General features: G+C 30.6%; 1 protein-coding gene across 5 annotated transcripts; it reads right to left on the bottom strand.

Moving 5' to 3' along the window:
* Positions 1–2,956: 2,956 nt before the first annotated feature.
* Positions 2,957–8,122, bottom strand: LOC121113683 (uncharacterized). 5 transcript variants are annotated; one of them, XR_011779018.1, is made up of 9 exons: positions 7,942–7,997; positions 7,617–7,839; positions 6,612–6,743; positions 6,274–6,507; positions 5,104–5,257; positions 4,970–5,047; positions 3,677–4,164; positions 3,422–3,609; positions 2,957–3,063 (listed from the first exon to the last, which is right to left on the bottom strand). XR_011779018.1 is itself a non-coding variant. In XM_071886747.1 (8 exons), the coding sequence occupies exons 1-8, from the start codon at positions 8,086–8,088 to the stop codon at positions 3,560–3,562; spliced, it is 1,227 nt and encodes a 408-aa protein (XP_071742848.1). In that variant the 5' UTR covers positions 8,089–8,122; the 3' UTR covers positions 3,398–3,559. The 5 variants fall into 5 exon arrangements, 3 of the variants coding, with proteins under 3 accessions (XP_071742848.1, XP_071742846.1, XP_071742847.1); XR_011779017.1 differs by having other exon boundaries at positions 2,977–3,067; XM_071886747.1 differs by lacking the exons at positions 2,957–3,063; positions 7,617–7,839 and adding an exon at positions 8,048–8,122 and having other exon boundaries at positions 3,398–3,609; positions 7,942–7,991.
* Positions 8,123–11,371: the final 3,249 nt, after the last annotated feature.

The raw sequence follows: 11,371 nt of genomic DNA, 5'->3' as shown, positions 1-11,371 counted from the left end.
TTTTTTTCGATATCTAATAATAGAGTCTGTTTTAACCTTAGGGATTAGGGTTAGGGAGTTGGGGAAGGCCTTATGTATCCAAAGAGATCAACAACTACTTTCAACAGCAACTAAGGTCAACTAGATCAAGAGGCCAGAAATTACTAACATGGTTGGAGCATAATATGTCAACAGTTCATAATTGTTCACACACTTTTTCCCCGTCGACTTTAGATTTTGGGCATAGTCCAAAAGAGATCCCATGCTACCCTTCAGAGGAATTTGAATGAATAACTTTGTCAAGCAGGAGTGGAAGGCCATGTCCGAGACCTTCATCAAAAATTGCTTCAGCGCCTTTAGGCTCAGGTTGCAGGCCATGGTAGCAGCTAAAGGAAATCATTTTGAAAAATAGAAAGATATATCAATAAATAAGTCTGTGATCAAGACTCAATGCTGTACTCTGTTTTTTCTTGGAAAAGTTTACACTATTGTATTGTTAGGAAAAAGTCCACGATTCCAACTCGTACACTGAAGTATTCAATGTAGGTGTTGTGTCTTTTTGTTATTATTATTCCTAAAGCTATTTGATTGAGTTTCATCAAGAATTATTGTATGCTTGTCTATTTTATGAAGTAAAAATATCAATGAAAACGCTCTATTGCTTATTCTAAGTATGAGATATCGTTTACTTAACTATTACATGAAAATACATTATTGACTCTGTATGTATAAGCTAATTAATATTATTATAGTCAGAAGCATTCCCCAATATACTGGTTTCTAAATCCGGAATCGTGCTAAGCAATTATTTTTTAGAACATGCAAGGCAACAAATGGTTTTTCCTTTAAAAAATAATTAACTATCTGGTATATTTTTTGGAAAATGAGTTATGATTATACATAATTAGAGCATGACTGAAAGTTTAGTAACGGGTTTCTTAAATACTTTATAAAAAAATTACATATTTACTTATGCATGAATGAAACAAAGAAGACTTAAAAATATAAAAGTAATGCTAAAAAAACGGCTGATACTATAAGTGTAAAAATAATCACATCTTACTCCCAAAATGAGTCACCTTCGGTTAATTACTTGTCAGTGGGTAAAATTAAAAACAAAGTATTCGGATCTTTATTTATTGGTGGGTATCCGTTTTTCTGGATATTTTGATGAATAATCACAATTAATCTAAATTTTATAAGTTCTATGTTTGTAAAATTGATCATATAGGACATGGAACTCTAGAAATCTGCAATAAAGACGGCATTTTTCATTTTTCTATATGATTCAATTATTATTTTAAGTGTAGAATGTTGATTAATAAAAAAGTTTGTCTGTTTGTAGGAATGTATAAAAACAGTCAATGGGTGTATAGTCAGCCACATGATAAATATAAGAAAGAAATTTAGACTGAAAAAATAACAATAAAAATCTAGTCGTATTAATGAAATATTGCAGGATTGAGGACATTTCATTTAATGTGTATATATCCTATACATATTTTTATCTAAAAATAACAATTTAGTCGTATTAATGAAATATAGTGGGCGTGTGCATGAAGTATCAAGTATGTATACATAGTGTAAGTTCTTGTTATTTCCCTCTTATGTAAATACATCGCCATCCTTACACATTTTTAGTAAATGTTCAGATTTGAATAAAATATCAACGCTGGTATGTAAAAGTGAATTAAACCTCCCAGGCGTTTTGTATTTAGCATACAGGGAGTACTGGTTTGTTAGTCAGTGTTCTTAAGACTGGAGTACTCATCCTTTGCCCAAAAAAATATCAAACTGTTATTATTGGCCTTTCATTTTTGAGGACATAACCCATGAATTGATTTAAGCATTGAGTAATTACGTATGAGTGTGTTCGTGAAAATCGAAGAGTAACACTGAGGATTTGTAGAAGAGTTATCTTTTATATAAAAAGAAGTAAAACTTTTATCTAAGCCGACTCCTAATTTATGCAAGCAAAGCGGGTAGTACCATTAGTAATAAATAATATCAAAATAAGGGGAAATATATTTTTCATCAATACATTTTTGTTATATAAAATATATGATATTTTTTTCAACAAAAACTAATTACATACCAGTTATCACAGAAATCGTTGAGTGAGTATATTCCACGAGAATTACCAACAAAAAAAAAAAAAATATCTGTGGAAACACAATTTATAATCGAATACTTTACTGTAAATGTATAAAGTTCATTAAAGAAGGATCTATGAGTCAAGTTGAAAAAAAAAAAAATGACAATAGACTTCCTTGTATTTACAATTCCATGAATGAGCAAACAAAGTAGTTTATTGTTTTTTGTGACGTCCTTACATGTCATGAACATTCACATAGAAATGCTTACAATAAATTACGTCATAAAGAATAGTAAAAGTATTCGTATCTGCACTTTCATTTATTGCCAGGGGTGTCAAAAAAGTCATTCAGGTAATGTACAATACCTAGTTGCATTTTTGCCTTATTATGTACTTCAGAAGTACTTACCTATAATTAAGGCTATATAGCTAAACGTTAAAGTACTTAGTTCATTTTCATGAGCCCTTGATAATTGCGAGCAATGGGTGAAACTACCGCTAGTTCCTATAAAGAGAAGATCTAAATAATGAATGATTAAATTATTATCTCTGTATTCTCGTTTGAGATGTTGCTTATTGTTCTAGCCATTGTTCTACCTAATAGATAATAGTTGATTTGTTTAAGACAAGCTTTTATTTTCATTTATGTGACCTCCCCCCCCCCCCCCACTTATTTGGACAAATGCTGATATCATGACATAACCACTTAGATTCCTAATGAAACTTTCTTAAAATAAAAATACTTTTTTTATATGTCATGAAAATAATATCTTTGTTTCCATTGTAAATTATCATCTAGAATGACCCATTTTATATGTAGTTATTTTTATATTCGAAGACACAAATGTTCTTATATTTATTTCAACATATATGTACTAGAATACCGTAGAATATCGTAGTCGCATTATGGTTGTTGGGTATGCTAATTTAGGTCTATAATTCAGGGCATATTCACTGTACCTTCGCTGTTCCATCGATACTCTTATAACCTATCTTGAGAGTAGCTTTGTTAAAATTTGTTAGTATACAAATACATTGGAGTCAAAACAAGATCGAATGTATTTCCTCCTTCATTTTCGTGACCATTAGAAAAATAAAAATAAATATTTGCGCTACCCTAATGCAACGAAAACATTTATACTCGAATAAAATAAGTTTAGAATTACAAATATTTGTCGAATTTGGGAATATCAATAATATATAAACGAATGATTCTCCTATTTCAAAATGGAATTTAAAGACATTAAGGAATTTTTTTTTTTTTTTTACTTTTAAACAATTAACGTGTATTAGATTAAATTGATTCGAAATTAGGAACTTAAATAAACATATGCATTTTTTTATTACGAGGGCTTGAGAGGAGGAGTAAGGAATTCTTGCTCAGTTGCATTATTCAAAATAAGCATTCTTTCTCTTATCCAAGGGAGAAAAGCATTCACTCTAGTATAAATCCCAGGGTTTCCATGCGATCCACATCCTGAACCTCTAGAAACTATTCCAATCAAAAAAAGCTCTTTTCGTGTCTTCGCTGGTACCTTGAATATTACAGTGGATTGCATTCAAATAAGTTTATGTATTTATCTACTTATATGAAGAACTCACCTAGTGTAATAAATAAAGGTCCCCCCGAGTCCCCTTGACACGCATCCTTTCCTCCTAATATCCATTTGTTCGTCTTAATTGTATCTGATATTTTTAGAAAATGATCAGTGCCATTTGGAAGAACTATATAGGAGTACTTCGTAGGCATTGAAATATAGTGTTTATAACCAGCACAAAGCTCAATTGTAGTATTAACAGTAGTAAAGTTTTGTGTAAATTCAGAGCATTCCTCATCCGTTAATAAATCAACATCCACTGTTTGCAAATCCAGTGTACCTGAATGACTATGAATTACATCAGACCCTGAGCAATCTCTTGCACACCAGCTCCAATCTTCATCTCCATCTGGAATATCTCTACCTAACTGGCACTCAAAGGAGTTACATATACCACACCATCCATTTCCTAAATCATTTTCCGTATAACATCTAACCCAACTATTGTTAGACATTACCACATCAACGGTTGAATAGTCTTCATTGATTTCACTAAAATATATTATTGTAACTTTGGATTATTATAAATGAATGGACAGGGATTACTTTAAAATTGTATAAAATATGGAAAAATTATAAAAAACGAAAATGAACGTGGTAATACTGACAATTTGAACAAATTTTGGAAGGTGGGAGCTTCACTGTCATGGTTACACAGAGTCAGGAGAGAAAGGGAATAAACACAAATACCGCTCCATATCTAGCGAGGATTTAGTTTAGAATTAATCCGATATCGATCCTCAATTCTACTCTTAGTGTGTCTAACAAAGACTTTCATCTATAACTCCGGAGCAAATCTAATTTTTTTGCTCTTTGTCGTCCATGAGTATACGCACCAGTTCTTACTTTATACTTTGATGGCCTCTCTTCAAAAATTAAATAATTATGTTGAGAGCTTTAGAAAAAAAAAAACACTCTTCAAATTATCCAATAGAAAAAAATCTTACACACGGAACGGTCATACTTTATACAACTTTAAGAATAAGCATAATCCAAAGTTAATAGAAATACAAGGTTATACTATAACGCATGTACCACTGATATTTGACTCTGTCTTTTTAATGATCAAAATCTGTTTTTCTTGCCCAACAGTTGGTAAAGTACATTAAATTGAAAATTCTAGCAATAGTGATGTCATAGCTATGAATGGTTGCGTGTTTTGTCAAAATTTGCCTGTCTTGCCCAGTAGTTGGTACAATACATCCGAATGAAAATTGTAGCAAGCCCAATTACATAATGGTCTAACCTTGTATTTCTATTAACCTTGGTAATATCCATATTTTAAACATTAAATTACTTTTGATAAAAGAGATTAAATTTTCGACAAATTGGATTTAAATTGCTTGGATTTGGGAAATGGTTACATTTGTTATACCTGAAAGATTCAAACTTATTAATGTATTCAGAATAGGAAACAACTACATATTTTACTGGACTTTTTTCAACTTCTTCCCTGTGAACATATCAATTTGGGACGCCCAATATGGAAAAGAACAGCTCCTATAAGGATGAGGGCCAATAGCATCAGTCATACATGTGCGTCTACTCCATCTATGACCAAATCCAATCACAGTTGCGTTTAGATCTGAAAATGATATTATAAGAGTTATACAAGTTAGAAATTTGAAAATGGGGAGGACCATTCAAGGATGCCCTAAATAAATTATGTAGATCTAATAAATAAATTTTGAGGTTGCAAAAAAATTGCCATAAATTTGCTATGCCAACTGGCCCCAGAATGTATTTGCAAGTGGGGGAGGGCGGAGGAATGTTGACGTGATCTGGGGCGTCTCCATTTTTTTTTTGGTGTGTTGGGGGAGGTTGACAATTTTTACACATTAATGAAGAAATATTTTTCAAAAAAACTTTTTTGACAAAAATTTAGAGTAAAAAGTTATGGAAGGAATAAAATTTAAAAACTTTTTTCTTAATCTTCAAATTGTAGAGGCGTCCGCAGAAGGGAAGGCTTGGGGTGCTGTAGCCCCCCCCCCCTAATTAAGATTATTTTGTTTTTTTCCAAAAAGTTTAATTTTCTGTAAATAGCTAAAGATTTTTGAAATTCTTCTAAAAAATTAAAACTTTTAATCTTGTATTTGTAAAACATTCAATCTTTTGTAAGCAGCAGTGTCATTTCGATTATTTTTCCCACAAAGTTTAATATGTGAAATTTCATTTTTGATTTTTTTTTCCAAAAAATTTTAATATTTGAAATTTCATTTTTTTCCGCAAAAATTTTCATATTTGAAACTTTTCTTTATAAAAAATTATTTTTTTACGAACCGTTGCGAAACTTTTTTAATTTTTTTAGAATAAACTATGGATTTTTCAAAAAAATTCCCAAAAAATTGAACATTAGTTGTTATTTAAATTTAAAATTTTTTTTTTGTAATAATTTAATTTTTCAAATTTTGTTCCAAAAATTCCAAAACCAAGCTCCCCCCCCCCCAAAAAATATATAAATATAATCTTACGGACGTCCCTGAATTGTGACATTTTAATTTGTTAAGGTATGAGATTTTTTATTTCATTTTGATCATTAAAAATTCCGCAAAATTTTGGCACCTTGTCCCTATGTTTCCGGTGCCAGTTAAGTTGAATTACTTGAATGGTTATCTGGAAATAGGCCCGCGTAAAATAAACAAATTGGAGCGCTTTTCAAATCATTGGGTAGATCTCTATCCATTTTCAAAATTGCAATATCATTTGGCTGAAAAGCTTTGTACTTCATATGAGCAATAAACGTTATTATTTTTCGCTCATGTCTTAGAAGCCGTTCCGATTTCTCAACATATTCAATATCCTCTGTGCTGGAGAGACCAATAATAGCTATCATATGTAGAATAATTTAAATTAAATGTTAGAATTAGTAAAAAAACAAAAATAAAAGAAGAAATTTGTTATTCATTGCAACATGCAATTGAGTTATGAATATAACTTATCTATCTTTTTTTCATCCTTTGGAATTAGTCCATGCTCTCCTTTTATACAGTCTGTATATAAATCTTGACAAACACAATGAGCAGCCGAAAGTAGGAGTCTTGGTGTTATAACAGTTGATCCGCAATGAAAGGCTAATTATATTCACAATAATAATAGATAATTTACAAATTGTATATAACATATACATAAAATTTTGAACAAGTTTTGAAATAATTGGTTGAGGAAAAAGTTATTTCGTATATTTCAATTGATTTCAATCAGATGATTAGAAGTGTTAGAATCATCCGATTTAACCAAAGTATGCCCCGTTCTGTTCTATAACTTATTGCCAAGGATCATTTACCTTATCTCTATTGAAAAAAAACTCAGGCAACCAATTTTTACAGGTTTCTATTGAGGCCAAATTTTTAGACTACAAGGGTTGTGACCATAGACAGGAAAAGGTAGTAATCCCTTGGTATCAGGCCTGAACTATAGGATAGATGCATAAGAACTTCCTATCTGGACTCCTGGAGCTTCTTGCGCGTCATCAAAGATGTGTGCAGCATTGCAGTGTCTTGATGATGTCTTGTTTTTTCCTATTCACCAATGATGGCCACTTCCGTTCGATCGCCAGTTTCAAACGGTCGAGTTATTCACAGTAGAATGCCGAATTGAGTGAGAAAAAGAATTGCACGAACCACAGTTGTGCAACACAAACTGAAAGAATATCGGCCCATTTACATTGCAAATTTTCTAGGTTGCTTTGGACGAGTTTTTCCCTTTCAGATAGTAAAAATGTAAAATATAGTTCATTTCTTCCTTTGAGACCTCCATATTTGACGCACGATAATTCACTACTGAACTGGTCAAGAATAATGTGTTGTAATCACTCACACCTTCACCTTCACGTATGATACAATGTGACCAATAATGACATGATATTCTTTTTTTATTTTTTTAAATAAGGGTGGGAAATACGAAATTACTTTTTACCCAACCTAATATTTATATATGGTTGTTACCATCTCCTAGTTGTTTTCCTGATTTTATTATGAGAAGAGCAAAAAATGGAATATCGTAATGAACTATTTTTCCACCAACAATTCTACAATAATAGACGCCATTTTCCATGCAATTATCGTTGAAATTAGACATGTAATCATCCTGGTCGGATCCATCATTTAATCCTTTGAATTTACCACAAAATAAGAGATCATATGATTCTACGTCTACAGTATTCAGGGACTATGCAATAAGATGTTAGGATAAACTTGATCATCAAATTGATACACGAAATATGATAACCCCATAAAGTTTTACTTTTATTTATTATTCAAAAATATTTACCATCATGAGTCCGTAGAAGGTCCAGGATTTGAACATTATGAATTACTTGACTAGTGTATTACAACTGAAATGTAAAACTTGAAAAAAAAAATTAACGACTAATTACCTTTCATTGTTTCTCATCTTTAGAATTTTAATATTCTTCATTCAAGATCCTAATGATGTCATTTAATGATCGAGCCTATTATAAAGGAAGCTGTTAAATTATATTGAGCATTAAATATGATTAATATCTTGAGGAAAAGAATACGTAATAAATTTAAATATTAAGTTCGTGTTGATACTTTTACTGAATCAATTTTAGTTATTTTCTCTTAGAAAGATCACACCAAGATTTTCTATCTCCTCTCAACCTCGTTTGCCACAAGAGAAAGATCAATTTGAAAGAAAAAAACAAAACATACGGTAGATAGCTTTCTGTATTTTTCTTGATGATAATTGTTAGTTATTATTTAGATAACAGTTATTAATTATTATACAAATGGAATAAATATACTTTATCAAAATAAGTATCTATGGCAGAGTATAGAATGACGCAAGTTATAAACGAGTTATATATCTACGGTTTTCAACATCTTGAACAAGAAATGTTTTTTTTCCTTCCAAAAACATGACCAAAGGCCAAAAAGTAAATAAAACCAGATTCTGTTCAAAACCAAACCTCTGAGTTTAAGCCGGAACCTGATCATAGCTATGGCTTGAAAGCAGAAACACAGGCAAGCTTGAGAAGAGCATGAGTATAATGAAAGAAAAGGTTTCAGTCCATGATTAGGAACAGGCAACAGAAAATAAGCCCAGATAGCAAAGGTTTAAATGGACTCGAAGGCCGTCCTCACCTCCAAAAGAAATTCTTTGGATGTAATTGGGAAATTACTTTATACCTCACAAATATCTATATCTAATTACAAAGCAACTAAGTACAAATAGCTAGTACAGATACAGATGAATGACTACTGAGCAATATGTTGTAAAATGAGTATCAAACTTCATTTTATTCATACCCATATTAAAAACTTTCCTGATAATCTAGGTGATGTAAGACATAAGTGTTGAATAGGAAGAAAGATTTTATCCAGATTTAATAGTAATGTAATAACGTTGCGGAGAAATATAAGATGTGCATATGGTGACCAACTATTGCTTGTGCATAAAATGAGATTGAATTGAAGTTGAATATGCAAAAAAGAAATAAAATAAAATAAATGGAACATAAACTATTAAATAAAAATATAGCAATATATATCTACTCTTTTCAAAAATTATATTTGGTATTGCTATTAGTATATTTGACATGTCAATGTGTTCATATGATAGATTTTTCTAACAAAAAATATTGCCGCTAAAGAGTAATAAATTTTATATTTATAAATAAGTTATAAAATATAGATGTTGAATTACTTAGTGTCAAGTCATACGTCCTCTTTCAGACACTACAACTCCAAATGAATAAAATAAGATACTGGATGTAGCATATGTTTGTATAATAAAGTAAAATGTAAATTATTAATAAAACATTAATATGATACATAAGGTATAGTCATAAAATTAAATGATATTAAAAATAACATTCAGAAGTATTTATGTAAATGGAGCAACAAATTTTAAACTATTTTCATTTGCTAAGATTGATCTTCATTTATGAAAGATGGAAAGAATTCCATGTTCCCTGATAATTAGGACAAAAGAAGGGATCCGATAGACTTTATCCTCAACAAGAATTACCGTTGGGGAGGATGCCCGAATGAAAACTTTTCCGAATTAGAAAACCAAACCAAGCTAAGCCTCAAACGAGAATAAAGTCAACTCCTTTCATTAGGCCCAATCTATATATAATAATGAATAGGGTATATTCAATTGTTGAAACTATGACGGGAACAGTTTACACTCAGATTAAGATAAAATGCTCTGGATGGTAAATAATTTAGATGTAATTTTAATTTGAGTATTGTTAAGGCTTAAGATCATTCTTTATTCATTGCAATCGGAAGAAGTGGACTTTTACCTATGTTCTCCAAGAGTTAAAACCAAAGGAAGATACTTCTAACTTGATCATCCATGTATGATCACAGATATTTTTGAAACCTAACGTTCTAAATACAAACTGGGATCAGTTTTGGATTTTGCACTCAAAGATAAATTATATTCTTGTCTTCATTTCATGGTAGAATTTTCGTGTTCTCCAGTGTTGTTAATAATTTCTTAGTGAGTAAAATAAATGTGGGTCCTTTTACCATCTAATGTGCTACAAAATACTTATTTGCAATTTCCATCAAAAAAAGTCTCTAATTGGCTCTTTTTATACATCGAACATCTATTGGAACTTTTATCACTCCATTAAGCCTCATATCATAAGTATAATATAAATTTTCCCCAGAAGCACTCAACCTGTATAAGAAAGAGCAATAGCTGTTTTTGGATAGCAAAGTTATAACTAGGGCGTACGGGCTGCCAAGACGATTCTTACAGTAATTGTAAAAATAAAGAGACGGCTCCACCAATTGCAGTTCCGTTATCATAGTTTTAAGATAGAAATGGACGGACAATGAATGAATTCCCTTAAATCAAGGGTGTCTGTCTGAATTTTGGGGAGAAAAAAGCTTATTGTACGATACTAAATTTTGAACAAATAACCTCTTTTTTTGATAAAATTTTGACATTAATATTTCTTTAATCAAGCTGGTAGGTTTAGTAATGGAAACGATAAAAAATTTGCCAAAATTTCAGGAAGGTTGCAACACGTCCCTGTTAATAGAGCTGACGGGTATTTAAGTTATAATATCATTGCATGGCTAAAACATCGAATTCAAGATATCTCATATCATAACTACCTTCATAAATAAGACTAAATCAATTATATTAAGGTTTCGAAATAGTAGTTTACATTTCGTAAAATTCAAATGAATTATAATCACTGAAAAGACAAATGAAATCTGATCAAAGTAGTAACAAAGAAAAATAGTTTTAAATCTTGCGCTATTTCACACTCACTCTACTGTGGAATTTCTGAAAAGTATTTTAGAATCAATCCTTGATAAATTTAATTAACATCGATAGCATCCAGGGAACTAAATAAACTATTTTTTAGAACAAAACCCAGACAAGATGAATATTGTCTTTATTGTGATAATCAAAATGTTAACTTTACATTGACAGTTGTCAATGAAATCATTTCCGATCTTTGTCAATTCAATTTGGTCGGTTGAGTATTTGTAAACAGAACTTGTAACTTTTTTTTGACGAGAATCTGAGGTGGTTTATTTTAGATTACTTTAATCCAATTTCCTAAGAATATGTGATTACATTGCTAATAATTCAATTTATTTGTATAATACCCAAGTTTTAATTCGATGGAAGAAAATTTATTAATTTAGTATATTTGTACTTCAGGAAGACTTTCTCCTTTAATTGATTTTAATAAACTTTCTTGGAG

Source organism: Lepeophtheirus salmonis, chromosome 2, assembly GCF_016086655.4.
Source record: "Lepeophtheirus salmonis chromosome 2, UVic_Lsal_1.4, whole genome shotgun sequence".
Classification (NCBI taxonomy): domain Eukaryota; kingdom Metazoa; phylum Arthropoda; class Copepoda; order Siphonostomatoida; family Caligidae; genus Lepeophtheirus; species Lepeophtheirus salmonis.
The sequence above is the reverse complement of the archived record's forward strand: the minus strand, read 5'-3'. Positions and strand labels throughout refer to the sequence as shown.